The 21,995-nt window shown below is 39.7% G+C and overlaps 1 protein-coding gene across 11 annotated transcripts in view; it reads left to right on the plus strand.

Moving 5' to 3' along the window:
- RRAS2 (RAS related 2) overlaps positions 1–20,687 on the plus strand; it is an 84,627-nt gene extending 63,940 nt beyond the window's left edge. For 9 of the 11 annotated variants that reach the window (XM_055282352.2, XM_063641074.1, XM_055282349.2 and 6 more), the window contains 5 exons: positions 2,265–2,352; positions 3,256–3,358; positions 3,537–3,645; positions 16,896–17,014; positions 19,186–20,687. In XM_055282352.2, coding sequence (XP_055138327.1) covers positions 2,265–2,352; positions 3,256–3,358; positions 3,537–3,645; positions 16,896–17,014; positions 19,186–19,273 — 507 coding nt within the window. In that variant the 3' untranslated portion in view covers positions 19,274–20,687. Of the gene's footprint in view, positions 1–1,262; positions 1,284–2,246; positions 2,353–3,255; positions 3,359–3,536; positions 3,646–16,895; positions 17,015–19,185 lie in introns of those variants that run through there. The other 2 variants (XM_063641076.1, XM_055282350.2) reach the window with 2 other exon arrangements.
- Positions 20,688–21,995: the final 1,308 nt, after the last annotated feature.

The raw sequence follows: 21,995 nt of genomic DNA on the forward strand, positions 1-21,995 counted from the left end.
CCGGGCAGAGGCGCTCCTCACCTCCCAGACGATGGGCGGCCGGGCAGAGGCGCTCCTCACCTCCCAGACGATGGGTGGCCGGGCAGAGGCGCTCCTCACCTCCCAGACGATGGGTGGCCGGGCAGAGGCGCTCCTCACCTCCCAGACGGGGCGGCCGGGCAGAGGCGCTCCTCACTTCTTCCCAGACGGGGCGGCCGGGCAGAGGCGCTCCTCACTTCCCAGACGGTGGGTGGCCGGGCAGAGGCGCTCCTCACTTCCCAGACGATGGGTGGCTGTGCAGAGGCGCTCCTCACTTCTTCCCGGACGGGGCGGCCGGGCAGAGGCGCTCCTCACTTCTTCCCGGACGGGGCGGCCGGGCAGAGGCGCTCCTCACTTCTTCCTGGACCGGGCGGCCGGGCAGAGGCGCTCCTCACTTCTTCCCGGACGGGGCGGCCGGGCAGAGGCGCTCCTCACTTCTTCCCGGACGGGGCGGCCGGGCAGAGGCGCTCCTCACTTCTTCCCGGACGGGGCGGCCGGGCAGAGGCGCTCCTCACTTCTTCCCGGACGGGGCGGCCGGGCAGAGGCGCTCCTCACTTCCTCTCGGACGGGGCGGCCGGGCAGAGGCGCCCCTCACCTCCCAGACGATGGGAGGCCAGGCAGAGGCGCTCCTCACTTCCCAGACGATGGGTGGCCGGGCAGAGGCGCTCTTCACTTCCCAGACGTGGCGGCCGGGCAGAGGCGCTCCTCACTTCCCAGACGGGGCGGCCGGGCAGAGGCACTCCTCACTTCCCAGACGGGGTGGCTGGGCAGAGGCGCTCCTCACTTCCCAGACGATGGGTGGCCGGGCAGAGGCGCTCCTCACTTCCCAGACGATGGGTGGCCAGGCAGAGGCGCTCCTCACTTCCCAGACGGGGCGGCCGGGCAGAGGCGCTCCTCACTTCCCAGACGGTGGGTGGCCGGGCAGAGGCGCTCCTCACTTCCCAGACGGTGGGTGGCCGGGCAGAGGCGCTCCTCACTTCCCAGACGGTGGGTGGCCGGGCAGAGGCGCTCCTCACTTCCCAGACGGGGCGGCCGGGCAGAGGCGCTCCTCACTTCCCAGACGGGGCGGCCAGGCAGAGGTGCTCCTCACCTCCTAGAAGGGGCGGCCAGGCAGAGGCGCTCCCCACCTTCCAGATGGGGCGGCGGCCGGGCAGAGGTTGCAATCCCAGCACACTGGCAGGCCAAGGCAGGCGGCCGGGGGGTAGAGGCTGCCGCGAGGCCAGACCACGTCACCGCACTCCAGCCCGGGCAACACCGAGCACTGGGTGAGCGAGACTCCGTCTGTAGTCCCAGTACCTCGGGAGGCTGAGGCGGGCAGAGCACTCGGCCTCAGGAGCTGGCGCCCAGCGTGGCCAAGATGTCGAACGCGTGCCTGCATCCAAAGGAGAAAAGGCAGGCAGCGGTGGCGCGCGCTGGCATCAGCAAGCCGAGTAGATTGTAGCCTGGGCCAGAGAGGGAAAGAAAAGAAAAGAAAAGAAAGGAAAGGGAAAGGGAAGGGAAAGGGAAGGGAAGGGAAGGGAAGGGAAGGAAAGGGAAGGAAAGGGAAGGAAGAAAGAAGGAAGGAAGGAACGAAAGAAAGGAAGGAAGGGGAGATCTAGATTCAAGAAAGAAAGAAAGGAAGGAAGGAAGGAAGGCGAGATCTAGATTCTTAACCTTAAATAATTACGAAAAAAGTTGTAGATCTTTTGCAGTCTTGCATATTTCAGATACGAAAATTTAGAGATACCTAGTACCTTTTCTTCACGTGAAGGTGCTCATAAGAACATTTGGTGGGGAATTGTCATAGAGGGTAAACCCTAGTACAGTGAAAATGTTTTGCTTAGTTCTGGATAAGTGGAATTTGTTAAGCAAAGTTGCCTTGGTACATTGGTAGGCAGGTAATCATAAATTTTATTTTATTTTTTATTCTATTTATTTTATTTTTATTTTTGAGACAGGGTCTTGTCCTGTCTCCCAGGCTGGAGTACAGTGGCACAATCATGGTTCATTGCAGCCCCAACCACCTGGGCTCAAGTGATCCTCCCACATCAGCCTCCCAAGTAGCAGAGACCACAGGTACACACCACAAAGGCTAATTTTTAAATTTTTTTTAAGAGATAAGAGTCTTGCTGTGTTGCCCAGGCTGGTCTCAAACTCCTGGCCTCAAGTGATCCTTCTCCCTTGGCCTCCCAGAGCACTAGGATTACAGGTGTGAGCTACCATCCCTGGCCATGAATTTTAAAATAAAGTTTTTTCTTTTCTTGCAGTCCTATTTTGTAACGGATTATGATCCAACCATTGAAGATTCTTACACAAAGCAGTGTGTGATAGATGACAGAGCAGCCCGGCTAGATAGTAAGTAAACTTCCTTTATTTGATAATTTGCATATCATTTTTTAAAAAATAAGCTCTGATGTTTTGCTATGTTAAATAATATATTTGAAGTATTAGATGATCTGGAATATTAGCCCATATCATTTGTAAGTTTTGATTGAAGAGTCCGCATAATGGGTAATTTAAATATTCCTCAATAAATGAAAAGTAAAACAGTATTTGTGTTGATCTTGTTCTAGTGAAACTGGTCTCATTGTAGTTTGTTGAAGTTGATTTTATTGGGGCAACTGGAAAAAACCTGTCAGGTCTCAACTCTTCCTACCTTTTGGCAAAGGTTAAAATGGATGAAGTGAATATAGAAAAAGTTTGATACTGTTATTAGAATTTATAGCACAGAGGCTTTAGCAAATACTGTTTTGTGTCTAAACGTCCCACCTCTCCACAAAGAAAGCCCTATTATTCTAATATGTATAATTATTTTGTTTACAGAGATCAAAGGTTACATTAGCACCTGCACTAAGTATGGTATTGGGGGATGGTGGTTATAACTCAGATTTCTTTCTTGAATTTACAGGTATCTTTTTCAGTTTTTTCCATGGAGGGGATAAAACATTCAAGTGATTTTAGAGGTTACCTGACTCCATCTGATTAAATGTGTTTGATATTTTTAAGCTTCTAATTAGTATCCTAATATATTCTAACCACAAAGCCAACCAGTACTGATGAAGATAAACTCTGTAACCGTCTGCCATTAGAATATATTTGTCTTTAGTATTAAGAATAAAGTACTAAGAAAGGAATGCCATTTCTGTATTATACCAAGTATGAGGCTCTCTAGAGGACTCACATTAATTGGTCTTGCCCTTGTGGGGAAGCAGTTTATAAAAAGCAGAAGTATAATTACATTTGTTGTTTTTTCTTTAGTTTTGGATACAGCAGGACAAGAAGAGTTTGGAGCCATGAGAGAACAGTATATGAGGACTGGTGAGGGCTTCCTGTTGGTCTTTTCAGTCACAGATAGAGGCAGGTTTGTACCATATTAGAATGTAGATCTACTGTTCTTGTCAAGATCACTAGACTTTATTGAATTTGGACTTTTTGTTTCTATAGAAAAAGGAAAAATGAAGTACTAAATGGGGCATGAGACTTGCTGAATTCTCATACTTGACCAAATTGATTAATTTGTTTTTGATTTTTTTTTAAAGTTTTGAAGAAATCTATAAGTTTCAAAGACAGATTCTCAGAGTAAAGGATCGTGATGAGTTCCCAATGATTTTAATTGGTAATAAAGCAGATCTGGATCATCAAAGACAGGTGAGAAGGAATTTCACTGTTGGGAAACCAATTGTTTATAATCATGTGAGTGAACTGATAGATTTAAGGAAATAATTGAAAGTCTAGTAAAAAAAAAAATACTGTGCTCCATGCCACTTAAGTGTTTATAGCTGAGTCTGGCACATTGTATTTAAGAAGTCACAGTGGGTGAAAAATAAAAAGGAAGTAGATTTGGAGAAATTAAAATTTCTTATTTTCAAATAGTTTTTCATAAAATTTTGTAAGACTTTATAAGCCTGAAGTGTTTAAACTAGCTTTATTCACATGTAATAATTTCTTGGATTACATCCAAAACTCTAACTTAGTTGGATAATTTCAAAGTTACCCCTAAAGGCCTAAGTTATTCGGTGTTAATACTAAATTCATGTAGACTTTCATTTAAATTACAATATTTGGATTTTTTTCTAAGTCACTTTAATGACTGAATTTTCTGTTAATTCTTTACACTGGCTAGCTCTAACACTTCAGTAACGTTTAATAAAAAAATATTTTTAGTATTTAGTTTGCAGGCTAATTTATTCTCACTTGTTTCTTTACCCACTTATTGAAATTTTATTAGTTAAAACAATTTTTTGGTGACATTGTACATTCATCTTTTTTGTAGGGGAGGGGAACAAGGTCAGTTGTATATTAATGCAGGCTGTTCATTTGTATTAGTCCGTTCTCATGCTGCTAAAAGGACGTACCCAAGACTGGGTAATTTATAAAGAAAAAGAGGTTTAAGGGACTCACAGTTTCACATGGCTGGGGAGACCTCACAATCATGGCGGAAGGCAAAGGAGGAGCAAAGACACATCTTACATGATGGCAGGCAAGAGAGAGTGTGCAGGGAAACTGCCCTTTATAAAACCATCAGATCTCTGACAACAGGATGGGGGAAACCACCGATGATTCAATTATCTCCACCTGGTCCCTCCCACGACACGTGGGGGTTATGGGAACTACAGTTTAAAAAGATGAGATTCGGATGGGGACACAGCTGAACAATATCATCGTTATATTTTTTTTTAAGGTCTTTTGTCTCTACCCGACATATGAAATGTATTGTTTAAATTGTTTATTTTGCTGGTATTTAAGTATTCTTGTTTTTATATTATGTTGTGTTTACAGATTCTTAGGATTTTGTTGGAAAAGTGTAAACATCAGGAAAAATTGGTTGATAAACAGCTTTGAGGGCAGCCTTCTATTTTGTAACTGTCTCTGATTTTAGCTGTGCACATAAAATTTTATTGGCGGCATACCCGATTTCAAACACTGACTTAAGAGAAAATGATATATATATATATTTTGTTTTTGTTTTTGTTTTTGTTTTGAGACGGAGTCTCGCTCTGTCGCCCAGGCTGGAGTGCAGAGGCGTGATCTTGGCTCACTGCAAGCTCTGCCTCCCGGGTTCACGCCATTCTCCTGCCTCAGCCTCTTGAGTAGCTTGGGACTACAGGCGCCCGCCAGCATGCCTGGCTAATTTTTTATATTTTTAGTAGAGACAGGGTTTCACCGTGTTAGCCAGGATGGTCTTGATCTCCTGAACTTGTGATCCACCCGCCTCGGCCTCCCAAAGTGCTGGGATTACAGGCATGAGCCACTGCGCCCGGCCAGAGAAAATGATATATTATCCTAATGCTAAGATTTGGAAATGTTCACTGATGAAACTTGGTATAGAATAAATTTTCCTGCTAAGTCTTGTTCAAATCTGAGTTATAAAGTTGTGAAAAAATTTCTTCTTCATTTCAAATCAATGTAAACTGTTTGAAACAATTAAGAATATAGTATTGCTTACATTATAAACCTAGCACAGACAGTTCATCTATTTTTTTTAGATTTAATTTTGTTTTTTTTTTAGACCATTTCCTTGAGGTTTCTAAACCTGATTATATTTATTGATGTTGCCCAGTGGACCCTGCCTGTGACTCTTCTCAGTTCTTTCTAGTACTAGAAACTCTATATGTCATTGCATCTGAAATAATGGCAAAGTAGATGTGCATTGAAGGAGTTCTCTTCCTATCTCTCGCTGACTTTTGCCTCACCGCTATGTGCTTCCTGCCCTGAATATAGAAATAGGATCTTTCTCAAACCTTCTCATGGTGGTAGCTCCAGTAAAGGAATAGGTAGGAGACCTAAGATAGGTGGAGATCTACTGTAGGATAGGCAGTGGCAGATTAGGGAGGGGAGGAGGGTGTATGCCCGCTAGAACCCTAAAGAGGCTCTGCCATTATCAGCTTGGGTCTATATGAGTTATTTTTAAGTTGTCTATATACCAGATTGAGGATCCCTAGCCCAAAAATCTGCAATCTGAAATGCTTCAAAATCTGAAACTTTTTGAGTGCCAACATGATTCCACAAGTGGAAAATTTCACACCTGACCTCATGTGATGTCACAGTCAAAACTTTGTTTCATGCACAATATTACTTAAAATATTGTATAAAATTATCTTAAGGCTATGTGTATAAAATATATATGAAAAGTAAATGAATTTTGTGTTTAGACTTGGGTCCCATTCCCAAGAAACATCATTATGTATATGCAAATACAGTATTCTAAAATCAAAAAAAATTACAAAATCCCAAACACTTCTGGTCCCATGCATTTTGGATAAGGGATATTCAACCTGTATTGAAGATTGCCAGAATGTGGTATGCAGTTTCCATCTGTCTGCAGACAGTCAACATATTGTGGCACTGGCTTTGTTTATATATCATTGGATTATAATTTTTTTCATGGAAGTTTTTTTTTTTTACTTTTTGTAAAAGTAATAGATTCTCAGAGTAAAAAAGTGAGAGAACAATATAGAAAATGATTTCCTTATTTCAGTCACCCTAAAGATACATAGTGTTAGCTTGGAGTAAGTTATTTTGTATTTATTTTTCCATCTAAACCATATAAATAGACATAAATTATGTATATCCTGAAAAGCTTAGATGTGTATATATCCAAGGGAGAAAAGCAAGTGCCTGAAATCTGATTGCTTAGTTTTCTGCTCATTTATATGGCATCTACCCTCTGAAGGATAGACACAAAGAAAAGTTTTATTCTTCCTTATGCTTTTTCTTCCTTTGCACCTGTACTCAGGCATGTTGACTACTCTCACTTTAAAGTCATGACCACTGATCTTTATGGGCCTTTAGTGCTGACTGGAAGTCCTACATTTCCCTAGTCCACCTATTTCCCATGTGTTTGGATAATTTTTACATACTTTCTTATTTTCTTCAACCTGTAACACTTTCTCCTCTTTCCTCACTCTCAGCTGATAATGTGTATGTTTTCCTGTTTCTGTGAGAAATTTCTACATGTCCTTACCTCCATATCTACTAACCTGAGTGCACAGGTACCCCATCAAGTTCACTTCTCTCCACTTACATGGATAAACTGTTCATCTGTATATGACCAACTTCTCCACCAGACACTGGATCCTGTTCCTTCTCACCAACTCACAGACATTACCCCAGCAGTTCTATTTCAGATGAACATTTCTGCATGATCATTCCCATCAGCATACAACATGCTACAATGTCTCTTATCTTTAAAACAAACTACAGCAAAAACTTTTAATCTCACATTCCCCTGAGTATATTTTTTCTGCCCCTCTTTAATAGCAAAACTCCTGAAACACTTTCTCTACTTTTTCTCCTGCCATTCTTGATTCTACAGACATCAGGCATTCAGTGCCACCGTCAGTATCACTAATTGGACAAATGTCAGTGACATTTGACATGGTTGATCACTTCCTTTTTGAAGCACTTTCTTTACTTAGCTCTGAGATAGTATTTCCTGCTCCTCTAGCCTCCCCAGTGTCCTTTGTTAATACTACTTTGTCTCCTTGTCTCTCTGAAGTGTCTTGGGCTCTGGATGTGCAAAGACAAACATGCCTTATCTCCTACCCTTGGGGGCATGCTGTTGAAATTGAGATACTATAGCATGAAATTGAGATGCTATAGTAGAGGTTTTTACCTTTTTCTTCCCCCCTGAAACGGGTCTTGCTTTGTCGCCCAGGCTGGAGTGCAATGGCGCGATCCCAGCTCACTGCAGCCTCCACCTCCCAGGTTCAAGTGATTCTCCTGCCTCAGCCTCCTGAGTAGCTGGGCTTACAGGCACGGGCCACCATGCCCAGCTAATTTTTTATATTTTTAGTAGAGATAGGGTTTCACCATGTTGGCCAGGCTGGTCTCAAACTCCTGATCTCATGATCCGCCGCCTTGGCCTCCCAAAGTGATGGGATTATAGGTGTGAGCCTCTGCGCCTGGCCAGTTTTTACCTTTGTAAAGTCTCTTCACAATTAAAGGTGTCGGTCTATAATGTCTTGACACACTTACGTGTTCTACGAAGTCAACTTGGACAGGCCACAGGGATGCTATAAAAGCTTCTTTCCCCCTGTTCAGAGATGTTTAGTTTTTTGTCATCTGTAGGTTCTGAGTAACCAGTCTGGCTTGCTCTCTGTTGCCGACACAGCTTGTTTTTTTCTACCTTTGTCTTAGACTTGATCCTTTATAGTTTCTTTACCTTCTAGCCTATTTTCTTGTCGATAATAAATGCCATTTCTCCTTGTTCTTTGAATTTGTGGGTCAGCACTGGCCATTTCTACCACTGGCTCCTGAGATTCTGAACCCCACCAGGGTTCAGGGATATCATCCAGAAGAGGCTTTGCTTGCTTGCTTATGGCCTCTGTATCTGTGGACTGGTTTGCTTCTTTTGTCCTTCCATCCATTCATCCAGTATTTATTGAACACCTTTTCTAGGCAGTGATCATGCAGCAGTAGACAGAGTAGTCACTGAGGTTTATGTGAAATAAGAAGATATCTGGCCGGTCGCGGTGGCTCACGCTTGTAATCCCAGCACTTTGGGAGGCCGAGGCAGGCGGATCACGAGGTCAGGAGATCGAGACCACGGTGAAACCCCGTCTCTACTAAAAAATACAAAAAATTAGCCGGGCGCGGTGGCGGGCACCTGTAGTCCCAGCTACTCGGAGGCTGAGGCAGGAGAATGGCGTGAACCCGGGAGGCGGAGCTTGCAGTGAGCCGAGATTGCGCCACTGCACTCCAGCCCGGGCGACAGAGCGAGACTCTGTCTCAAAAAAAAAAAAAAAAAAAAAAAAAAAAAAAAAACGAAATAAGATATCTGTAGAATTTGAATGGTTGTTTAGTATTACCAGCCATCTGGTCCCATAAGATATGCCAGTCATTTTGTTTATTCTGCTAAAGGTGTAGGAAGAAAACATAGATAAATGATTTGCTTACCTTTGCTAAAATATGAAAGTAGGTAAATGTAACAACACTTGAATCTGAAATTTAATGCCACAGTATGTTGGCTTAGACAGTGGAATTTCGTGATATATCTGATTTCAAGTTCCTTGTCCTCAACTCAGCCCTGCCTAGAGATCAACTGTCTTTGCTTTTTTGTCTTTATCATCTTTCTCCTGGCTTACCTTGGTTGTTCCCTCTTTTTCCCCTCCTTTTAGTTGCTTAATTATTAATCGTTACTATTAATTTGAGAAAATAACTCATTATACTTAATAGATAGCTAAGTATATCAATCCAGACTCCCATCTGTCAGTACTTTTGACCACTGTGTGCCCCCTACAGCCTCCTAGGAAAAAGAACCCCTCCTCAAATAGTAGAGGATCTTACCACATATGGCCTTAGCTGTGCCTTATGTGCGTCTAAAAGGGTTAATTTAGATGGTGAATGTAGGTGTAGGTACTATGAGGGTTTCTCAGTTTTGACAGGTCAATTTTGTTCAGGCTTTATTGTTAGCATATAGAACAGAGGTATGCACTAAATAAATATTTGTTGAGTGGATGAATCTGGGTGCCAGTGAGTTAAGATGTTATATTAATGTGATGATTCTTTTTACATGATAGATATTTGTGAAAACAAGTTTTGCTGCTGTAAACTTCATTAACTTGACATAACTCTGAGCACTGCAAATATAGTTTCTTCTATTTGGAAATATGTAGTACTAGATGAGCTCATACATACTATTGTGAACTGCTGCTGATACTTGTGTTTTTGAGCTGAGTGTTACTGGAAGCTCCCAAATGTAGTTCTGTGAATTTGTTGCATCAGATTTGCCCTGGTTATTTAAAACAAAACATGTCTGGGAAGTGCTGAAATCTACCAAATCAGAATATCCAGGAGATGAGGCTTAATATTTGGTATCTTTATGAAATTATCTGGGTCGAGGAGCCTCTAGGAAATACTTACTTGTGTAGCTTTCAGTTTTCTTTTGATTTCTAACTTCCACGGTGCTATGGCTCTGTTCCAGTGTGTTGTCCTTTTTGTCTTTTATTGTTTGCTTTGGTGATGGCAATGCTATTTCTACTTAGTTAAAAGTATGCTGTGTCAGCTCACAAGCATGTGGTTAGAGATTTCTTCACCAGAAATGTATGTATAAATTTGTTGGCTTTGTTTCCTGGAAGACAGTGATGTGAAACCATGCTTTAAAAACAAATAAATGGCTGGGCATGGTGGCAAACACCTGTGATCCCAGCACTTTGGGAGGCCAAGGCAGGCAGATCCCTTGAGCCCAGAAGTTCAAGACCAGCCTGGGCAACATGGCAGGACCCTGTCTCTACTAAAAATAAAAAAAAATTAGACATGGTGGCACGTGCCTGTAGTCCCAACTACTCAAGAGGCTGACGTGGGAAGGTCACCTGAGCCTGGAGGTTGAGGCTTCAGTGAGCTGTGGCCATGCCACTGCACTCAACCTGGGTGACAGAGTGAGACCCTGTCTCAAAACCAAACCAAACCAAACAAAAACAAGTGAAGCACATAATCCTAGCAGCAGGATTGTTTTATCATGTAGACCGTGAATTAATTAACATTTCTTTTTTTTTTTTGAGACAGAGTCTTGCTCTGTCAACCAGGGCTAGAGTGCACTGATGCAATCTTGGCTCAGTGCAACCTCCACCTCCTGTGTTCAAGCAATTCTGCCTCAGCCTCCCGAGTAGCTGGGATTACAGGCCCGTGCCATCACACCCGGCTACTTTTATATTTTTAGGAGAGATAGGGTTTCACCATGTTGGGCAGGCGTGTCTTGAACTCCCGACCGTAGGTGATCCACCCACCTCGGCCTCCCAAAGTGTTTGGATTACAGGCATGAGCCACTACGCCCAGCCTAACTTTTCTTACTCTGTATAAAGATAGGTGAGTTGCTATTCCTGTTTATGTGAATTACGTTATGCATGATGGGTAGGACAAGGTATCTTTTTGAGGAATAATTGAGCAGAAAAACTAGCGGAAAAATTCTAAGTACATGTATTTCCTTCCCCCAATCATATTTACCCCAATAAAGTAAGTAGTTTATTGAGATTTCTTTTTCTTTTTGTGTATATATATATATATTTTAACTTAAGACTAAATGTACCTATTTGGTTAGTTGTACACCATTTACTTAACACGTGTTTACTTATTTAGCTGCTAAGCACGCTTCTAAGCTTTGGATGTACAAAGACAAGCCTGTCTTAACTTCCAGCCTCAGAGGACATGATGACGTGGTGAAAGAATAAGAAAACAAAACGAAAAATTTTACCGTGGTATTGTTAGAAATTGTCAGTGGTAACCAGAGGGTGTGATGGGAGCTCTGAGAAGGTGCTTCCAAAACAGCCCAACACTTAGGGGGAAGTTTCATTGCTTGAAGAATTTGAGAGTGTAGAGTTGAGAGAGAAGGGATGACATCCCAGAAAGAAGAAACAGAATTTGTGACTGCGTAGGGGTATTTTATAGGAAGGAATTTCACATGTCAGATTTTCCTAAAATAGAAATTGTCCTGTCTAAAATTGGTGGTTCTGTGAAGCTTTCTGTTTACTCAGCTTCCTTCCTTATCGTTAATTGTTCAGGTAACTTGATCAGTTTATATTTCAAATGCATAGCCTTGTGGCACATACGTTATTTTGAAGAGAGACAAGGTAAATTTAAAAGTTAGATAAACTTAGATATACCAGTGCTATGTAGAACCTGCCTGTTATCCTGTTGGAATGCAACAGGGCACAAACAGTTATGAAGTAGTTGTTGGATATACGTATATTGGTGTAATAAACTAATGATACTGTATTGAGGCCACTAAATTTTTGGAATAGAATATTAAACTGGGAGAACAAGCTACCTAAAGTTTAGAAGGAACAATACCTTGAGCTCAAACAGGGCCAGGAATAATTAATATTCTAATCAATCAAAGTAGAAAACCTTATATTTCTTGGAGTATTGGATAGTATAACTCAGAAGGGTTTTGTCCCAGTAGTGGGGCAAAATTAGCCAAACTAAATGCTGTTCTGGTACCCTATAACAAAACCTAGAGCATGAGGCCGGGCGCGGTGGCTCACACTTGTAATCCCAGCACTTTGGGAGGCCGAGGCGGGCAGATCGCGAGGTCAGGAGATCGAGACCACGGTGAAACCCCGTCTCTACTAAAAATACAAAAAATTAGCCTAGCGTGGTGGTGGGCGCCTGTAGTCCCAGCTACTCGGAGAGGCTGAGGCAGGAGAATGGCATGAACCCGGGAGGCGGAGCTTGCAGTGAGCCAAGATTGCGCCACTGCACTTAAGCCTGGGTGACAGAGCGAGACTCCATCTCAAAAAAAAAAAAACACCTAGATCATGACCTGAAAGGATAACACGTTTCCAAATAACTGCATCCTAGAAGAAAGCTCAGCAATGTGTTTAGGAATACAAAATATCTGATACCTGATAGGTAAAAGTGCCAGCCTTCTACTCAGAAATTCCCATGCATACAAAGAAGCAAGAAAATATGACCCACAATAAGGAAACAAATAATAGGAACAGATCCAGAAATGACAAAGATAATAGAATTAGTGGACAGAGACATTAAAACAGTTATTTTGACTGTATTTTATGCAATCAAGCAAACATGTTAGAGACATGAAAGATGTAAACAGATCCAAATCAAACTTTCAGAAGTAAAACTACAATGTCTGACATGAAAAATGCACTGGATGGGATTAACAGCAGAAGTCATTACTGAAAATTTCCACATTTGATGAAAAATACACACATCCAAGAAGCTCAACAAACCTGGAGCACAAGAAATATGAAGAAAATTATAACATATGTTATAATGAAATTGCTTAAAATCAGTGGTAAAGAAAAAAATCTGACAAATAGCCAGACTGGGGGGAAAAGAGCACATTACATATGGAAGAACAAAAATAAGGATGGCCGGAGTCATTACTGCCTCTCATTGAACAGTGAAGCCAGAAGATAGTGGTGCAGAATCTTTTAAGTACTGATAGCAAAAACTATCAACTAGGATTCAATGCCCACCAAAAATTTATTTCAGAAATGAAGATGAAATAAAGACTTTTCCCAGACATATAAAAGCAAGATAATTCATCCGTAGCAGACCTGCATTACAAGAAATGTGAAAAGATGTCCTTAGGCAGAAGGGAAATGATACCAAATGGAAATCTGAAAATGAATACAGAGTACCAGAGATGGTAATTATGTGGATAAATATAAATTACTCTTACCATAACTGAATATTTAAAGCAAAAATAATAAACGCATTGTGAAGTAAAAGTTAATAACAAAAAAGAGCAGGAGGGAGAAATATTGTTGTTAACTAGTTTGTTTTTTTCTTGAGAGACGAGTTCTCACTGTGTTGCCCAGACTGGCCTTGAACTCTTGAGCTCAAGTGATCCTCTTGCCTCAGCCACCCAAGTAGCTGGGACTTTAGGCACACACCACTGCACCTGGCTCTGTTGTAGGGTTCTTAAACCATACTTGAATTGGTATGGTATCATTTGAATTAGACTGTCATGAATTAAAAATGTATACCATAAATTCTAAAGCAGCCACTGAAATAACAGATATATAATTAACCAACAAAGAAGATAAAATGCAATAATAAAAACAACTCAGCTAACCCAAAAGAAGGTAGAGAAAGAAGACAGCTAGAACAAAGAATAGATGATATGGATAGGAAACTAATAGCAACATGACTCAACTTTATCCGTGAGCACATTAAATGTAAATTGAGCAAATGTCTCAATTAAAAGGCAGATGTGTTAGATTGAATAAAAAAACAAGATGCTACAAGAAATCTGCTTTAAATGTGAAGACACAAAGGTTAAAGTAAAAGGATGGAGTACGATATTTATATAGCTACTTTAATTATTTTCATGATTGCCTGGCTAGCAATAATGAAAATAAGTAGCTATATAAATATCAGACAAAGATTTCAGAGCCAAGACTATTACCAGAGATAAAGAAGAGTTTTTATAATGATAAGGAGATTAATTCATGAAGAGGACATAACAGTCCCAAACATTCGTGATCTAATAGCTTCAAAAATCTTGAAGCAAGATGTTAAGAACTACAAGGAAAAATAGACAAATTCACACTTAAAATCAGAGACTTCAATACCTCTCTCAATAGCTGATAGGAAGGTAGAAAGAAAATCAGTAAGGATACAGATGACTTGAACAACAATATTGAACGACGTATCCTAATTGACATTAAGTGTACCCTTTACCCAACAACAGTAGAAGGCACCTTCTTTTGAAAGAAGAATGGATCATAACGTAAGCCTCAATAAATTTAAAAGGATTTTACTCAGATAGTGTGTAATTTCCTGACCACAGTAGAGTTAACTTGGAAATTAATAACAGAGAGGTATCTAGGAAATCTCCAAATATTGGGAAATTAACATATTCCAACTAACCCTTGGGTCAAGAAAATGAAAAGGGAAATTACAAGGTATTATGAACTGAATGAAAGTTAGAACACAACATCAAAATTTATAGCATGCTACTAAAGAAGTATAGAGAAATTTGTAGCACTAAATATTTGTATTAGAACAAAGGTCTCAATTCAATGACCTTTAGTTTCTTCCTTAAGAAATAAGAAGAAAAAGAAAATTAGAACCCATAGTAAGTAGAAGGGAAATAATAAGAGAATGAAAACCAATGAAATGGAAGATAGTAAAACCATAAAGGAAAGAAAAACTGGCAGAGTGTAGTGGCTTATGCCTGTAATGCCAACACTTTGGGAGGCTGAGGCAGGAGGATTGCTTGAGCCCAGCAGAGCAGTTCAAGACCATCCTGGGTAACATAGTGAGACCCCACCTCTACCAAAAAAATAAAAAATAAAAATAAAAACCCCAAACTGGCTTTTTGGAAGATCAGTCAAATTGACAAGACTCTTGCCAGAATGATCAGATAAAAAAGAGAAAAGACACAGTATCAGGATTGAGAGCGGTATCTTCACTTTAGATCCTTCAGATGTTTGAAAGATAATAAATACTATAAACAACTTTATGCCAATAAATTCAGCAAGTTAAATGAAATGGACATATTACTTGAAAGGCACAAACTACCAAAGCTCACTCAAGGGGGAAAAAAAAAAGATAATGTGAGTAGTACTTTATCTATAAAATGAATTGAGTTTGTTTTAAAAACTTCCCTCAAAGAAAACTTCAAGCCCAGATAGATTTGCCAGTGAATTATACCACACATTTAAGGAAGAAATACTGCTGATTCTGTACAAAGTGTTCCAGAACATTGAAGAGGAGAGAAAATTCTTTCCAACTTATTTGAAGCCAGCATAGCACTCAGAAACCCAAACCAGAGGAAAACATAAGAAATCCACAGTCCAATATCTCTCATGAACACAGATATAAAGATTCTTAATAAAATATTAAATAGAATTTAACAATATATAAAAAGGGCAATATATCACTCAAGGAGAGTTTATTCCTGCAATGGGTTGTTGGTTTGATATTTGACAGTGAGTCAATATAATTCATCATATTAGACTAAAAAGGAGAAATCATATAATTATCTCAGTAGATGCAGGAAAAAACATTTGGCAAATCCACCATCCATTCCTGATAAACGCCCTATACAAAGGGAGTAGTGGAGAACTTTGTTAACCTGAGAAAGGACAGCTACAAAAAAAAATTCTATAACTGACAGCATACTTAATGGTGAAAAACTACCTTTGTTTCTAAGATCCAAAATAGGTCAAGAGTATTCCCGTCACCACTTATGTCATTGTACTGGAGGTTCTAGGTAGTGCACTAAGGCTGGAAAAGGAGATAAAAGATACCCACATCAAAAAGCAAGAAATGAAATTGTCTTTATTAGCAAATGACATGGTTATGTGGAATTTACAAAAGAACTCCTAGATAAATGAGTTCAGAATGCTTCCAGAGTATGAGATATACAAAAATTATGATCCTATTTTTGTGGTGTAAAAACGATGTATCATTGAAAAATGACCAAAAGAACATGGTTCTCTATGGTTGATAGGTTCTTAAATTTTCTTTGATTTTTTTTTTTTTTCACCAATTTGGCTTTTCTAATTTTTTCATCAAGTGTTTACTTTTGTGATAAAAATAGCCATAAAAGGTATTGTTTTCAGAAATATAATTTTAAGCCCCACTATATAAATGTAAATGTAATAGAGTTTAATAATTTTTAGTAAAGATTACTATTCAAATCCTTACATTTAAAACATGTAGGAACCACATTCAGTTTATGTTTTCTTATTCTGACCTGCCATTTTATACATCAATCAGCTATGCCACCTTTCCTTGATCTCCAAAATATAAGGCATTGTGAGGGCCTGTGATTGCATTCATAATTCATTTCTCCCCACATATTGATGAGTGTCACCTGTGCATCAGGTTTTGGGGAATGCAATGATGAAGAGACCTTATGGCCTCTGAAGCTTGCACTTTTCTCCATCCTCACCTCTTGCCATTTTCTCTCTTTGCTTATTGTATTCCAGCTATATGATGCTTCTTTTAGTTCTTGGAAAGCCCATTCACTCTCATGGCCTCACACATTCAGTTTTCTCTGGCAAGGATACTTCTTCACACCCCCACCCTCCACCTCTCAACTCCATACTCTGTTATCTTCTTGGCTTAAATGTCACTTCCTCAGGGAAGCTTTCCCTGATCTCCCTGACAGGGTTGTATGCTTTAATAGCACCTTACACTTTCCCTTCCCAGAATGTATTACTGTTGTATTTAATAGTTTTTATGTGATCTCTAGTTGGAAATATTGTTGTAGGCTAGTATTTCCATCACAGGTATGTTCTTCTGCATTGTTCTGCAGAGGTGGGCTTTAGTTTATCTTGAGCTATTAAGTCTGTTGTTTCATCTTACGATAAAACAACTTGGCCTCTTGGCTGAATTATTAGCACAATCTGTGGCCAGGATTAGATGGAGCAAATCCAATCGTTAATAATGTACCATAAACGTAACTGTTGGAATTTCAGGTAACGCAGGAAGAAGGACAGCAGTTAGCACGGCAACTTAAGGTAACATACATGGAGGCATCAGCAAAGATTAGGATGAATGTAGATCAAGCTTTCCATGAACTTGTCCGGGTTATCAGGTAAGCAAAACACATTCTAGAAGTGTGTTTTAATAAATTACTATTAATTATTTTTAGTAAGAAAGGATATTTTATATAGAAGTGATTCCTTTCTAGGGATTAATGCACATGGTGCATTACAATTTTTAAGTACATATTCTAGGCACTTCTAGAATATAACATATAATTTAATTATGAAGTATAAAGTACACATAGGATTTTGATAAGAATAAATGCTGCTTCCAAAGGGGGTGATGGTGTGAAGATAGTGATGACAGCAGCTAACTTTTGCATGGTAATCTCTGCCAGCTTCTGTGCTAAATGTTTTACATGTATTATTATATGTAATCCTCACTCTCGCCCAATAAACTAAATACTGTTTTATCCTCACTTTCAGAGGAGAAAACAGAGGTACAGAGAAAGAAGTTAAATAGCTTGTTGAAAGTTAAGACATATTAAATGGCAGAACTGGGACTTTAATTCAAATCTCTGATTCCAGAGTCTGTGCTCCTACCTTTCTTTTAATCCAGCTCATGCCAGGCTATGAGTAAACCAGGTAGTAGAGATAAAATAATCCTGCAAGGTGTGAAGTATAATGTCCCACACAACAAATAATTTTTCTGTTTGATGCTATAGGGGGTCTTTTGGTTTAAAAAGTGTTAACGGGTTCCAGGAAGCTTAAGGTGTTGGGTGAGGTCTGATAGAATTACTAGATACGTTTGTGGGTGAGAAAGATGAAGTTGCTTTAGTGAGTAGGATTTTATTTATTATTTTGGGTCTTGGTGCCTGGCCCCTGTTTCATACTCTGCTCTGTAGATCTGGGATTCTCTGCTAGTTAGACAGTTTGATAGGAATGTGAAGTGGGCTGCTTTTTTTTTTTTTTTTTTTTTTTGAAAACGGAGTTTCTCTCTGTCACCCAGGCTGGAGTGCAGTGGTGTGATCTCGGCTTATTACAACCTCTGCCTCCTGGGTTCAAGCAATTCTCTGCCTCAGCCTCCTGAGTAGCTGGGATTACAGGCACCTGCCACCACACCCAGCTAATTTTTGTATTTTTAGTAGAGATGGGGTTTCACCATATTGGCCAGGCCGGTCTCAAACTCCTGACCTCGTGTTCCACCCGCCTCGACCTCCCAAAGTGCTGGGATTACAGCGTGAACCACCGTGCCTGGGCTTTGTATTTATTTTGTATCTAAGGTAAATTGACAGCTGAGCAATGATCTTCTACTTATTAGCTCCTTGCCAAGGCATTATCTTTCTGTGGAGGAAAAAAAAAGTGAAGGTTATAGCTTTTTCTTTTTTAGTAGTTTGTTAAAAATCCCAGTCCCATTTTTTTTTTTAATGGGTACAGAGTCTCAGTTTTATAAGATGAAAAAGAGATCTGGAGATGGATGGTGATGATGGTTGCACAACATCATGCATATACTTAATACTATCAAATTGTATACTTAAAAATGGTTAAGATGGAAAATTTTATGTTATATATATTTTACCCCCCTTTCCCATTCCAGTTCCATTTTAGTGTTAAGCAACTGATGAGGCAGTGCCTTCTTAAAATAATTATGACTGCCATTTTGAAATTTTGTGCTTTGTTTTGGTTCTTAGGATCTCTCCTTATCCATCAGTAATTCAGGATTGAGGGGGCAAGTAGAGGACATTTTTTGTTTGTTTTGTTTTTAATGCCAGGAACTATTAGATATATTTTAACATCACAAGATCTTTAATCCTCACAATAGCCGTGAAAGGTAGGTTTCCATTATTCCCTTCTAAAAAACTGAGGCTCAGACTAGGTCAACTAACTTTGTCTAATACTGAATTTAAAAAATGGCAGAACACAGATAAGACCTGCATACCTTGTAAGATTAATTTTATATTGCACTCTAATGATGAATCTATTCTTAAGGATACCTTAGAGTCATGGAATTTCAAATTGGGATGGGAACTTAGAGATTACTGAGTCTGGTATCTCGTCTGATTCAGGACTCATCCATTAAAGCAGCTTCACAGCTCTGCTTGTGCTGGTGTTGACGCATTTGTGCCCTTTTTTGGTGGGGGTAGGAAAGAGAAATTCCCTTGTTGAAGTTTAACATTGAAAAGAATATGCACTTAAAGTGAACTTGTACAAAAAATAACCTGTGTTTGTAATACTAGATTACCAAGAAGGCAATTATATTTTAGAATTTTTTATCTTACAGGAAATTTCAAGAGCAGGAATGTCCTCCTTCACCAGAACCAACACGGAAAGAAAAAGATAAGAAAGGCTGCCATTGTGTCATATTCTAGAATCCCTTCAGTTTTAGCTACCAACTGCCAGGAAAAGCCCTCATCTTCTCTTCCTCTCCTCAGTTTACATCTTGTTGGTACCTTTCTAGCCTTAGACAAATGATCACCATGTTAGCCTTAGACCAAGAAGCTGGCTAGTCCTTTCTGTGAAGCTAATACAATGGTCATTTCCAGACAAATTTAAAGGAAACACTAAGGCTGCTTCAAAGATTATCTGATTCCTTTAAAATATATGTCTATATATACAGACATGCTCTTTTTTTAAGTGCTTACATTTTAATAGAGATGAATCAGTTTTGGAATCTAAGCTGTTTGCCAAGCTGAAGCTACAGGTTGTGAAATAATTTTTAACTTTTGGAATCATACTGCCTACTGTTACTCTAAATAGAAATATAGGGATTTTTTTTAATGTGAATTTTTGCCTATCTTTAAACATTTCAATGTCAGCCTTTGTTAACCTTAAATACACTGAATTGAATCTACAAAAGTGAACCATCTCAGACCTTTACTGATACTACAACTTTTGTTTTCTGGTGGCCAAAATACCAAATGCCTATTGTATTTATGGATTAAAAACTGCTCATAAAAGCCTGTGTTATTACTCCTACTCTTGAAGATGATAATATTCTACGTGGTCAAATATTTGGACTCATTTAGGACTTAGACATTTCAGTGTACTTGATTTTTTAATTTAACTCTTTTTCACAGCCACGCTAAGGGTAAAAATGAATAATTTCTGTCTTCCTTTTCAAGTATTTCTGGATAAGGGATTCAAAAAACTAAAACTGTTTTTGTTTGATGTAATATAAAATATGGAATTGATCTTTCCGGGGTCAGAGATGATTAATGTTTTTGCTATATACTTTTATACATTATTTTCTTATCAAACTAGTTAACAAGTATTTTTATATGTTTGTAAGCAGATATGCTTTCATAGCATACCTTGTGTATATGTAAAGATAAGTATTTAATTCTCACTGTTCACTTTTAACTGACAAAGAAAAACAAGTGGAAACTACAGAAACTGTGGTAGAACTTTTACTTGCTGGTCTGTCTTGGTTGTACCCATCTTTGGCCAGTCACATATCTACTCAAGAAACCTTCCCAATAGAGTACAACAGGATGAGACTCTGAAATCACTTTCAGTATTCCCTGCTAGATATTGATTGTTATTTCAAGTATTAAGTGTAAGCTTTTAATGGATAATTAGTATAACTGTGGATGGCATCTGATTTTGTTTTTAATTCTGTGGATTGTGTTTAAGCAATTCAATAGTATGTTCCTGATTTTGAGATGCTAAGTGGTATTGCACAGTTGTCACTTTATCAAGTGTGTACAACAGTCCCATGAAGTTTATAGAGCATACCCTTGTATAGTTTCAGGTGCTAGAATTAAAATTGATCTGTTATCACAAGATGATGCTTGATTACTCATTGTGTTTAATTTAGTGGTTTCTTAAGGGAACAAGTGTTAGTGAAACTTATTTTAGTAGCTCTATTCCTTTTCTCCAGTGCCTTAGGGTTTGAATCTAAAAGTCAGCATTGGTCGTTCAGCAGGTGGAGTGGATGTGAAACAGTTTGATGTTTTTTGACTTCTTGAATATTTACTTAAGTCCGTGTTTCTTAAACTTTTTCTATGAAGTGCTCCTGATATAGAAACCCAACTGTAGAGGAAGGTGAATACCTACACAGATACCCCATGAAGATGAAACTGAAAACAGCTAAAGTCACACACACATTTATTTGAAGACCAGTAAAAATAATATAATTGGCTGGGCATGGTGGCGCACACCTGTAATCCCAGCACTTTGGCAGGCTGAGGCAGGTGGATCACCTGAGGTTAGGAGTTCGAGACAGCTTGACCAACATGATGAAACCCCATCTCTACTAAAAATACAAAAATTAGCTGGGTGTGGTGGCGGGTGCCTGTAATCCCAGCTATTTGGGAGGCTGAGGCAGGAGAATCGCTTGAATTTGGGAGGCAGAGGTTGCAGTGAGCCGAGATCGTGCCAATGCACGCCAGCCTGGGTGACAGATCTCTGTCTCCAAAAAAAAAAAAAAGAAAAAATTGTATAATTATACACTGTACTTGATAGTATAATTATGTTGATATGGAATTATCTTCCATGTCTTCTAGTACAATTACTGCCCAGGAAGATACCATGTTTATCCTGTGGCTTTTGTTACTGTAGCACTATCATGTATCCTTGGTAGTACTTTCAGTTGGCAAAGTTTATTTGCTTTAATTAACTTCAGATAACAAGAGATTGCTTACATAATATCCAGATTTAATGAGAAACCCATCAACTTTTATTGTCTCAGTTTACCTTTTTTCCTCTTTATGCTTTACTTTGTATTATTGTTATTATTTTTTGAGACAGTCTTGCTCTGCTGCCCAGGCTGGAGTGCAGTGGCACGATCTGTACTGCAACCTTCGCCTCCAGGGTTCAAGCAGTTCTCTGCCTCAGCCTCCCGAGTAGCTGAGATTACAGGTGCCTGCCACTACGCCTGGCTAATTTTTGTATTATTAGTAGAGATGGGGTTTCACCATCTTGGCCAGGCTGGTCTTGAACTCCTGACCTAGTGATCCACCCACCTTGGCCTCCCAAAGTACTGGGATTACAGGCGTGAGCCACCATGTCCGGTCGGATTATTTTTATTACTACATCTTCAAGTCCCATCTCTGTCTCTCCCTCCCTTCCTCCCTCCCTGCTTTTTCCCTT

This window comes from Symphalangus syndactylus, chromosome 6 (genome assembly GCF_028878055.3).
Source record: "Symphalangus syndactylus isolate Jambi chromosome 6, NHGRI_mSymSyn1-v2.1_pri, whole genome shotgun sequence".
NCBI lineage: Eukaryota > Metazoa > Chordata > Mammalia > Primates > Hylobatidae > Symphalangus > Symphalangus syndactylus.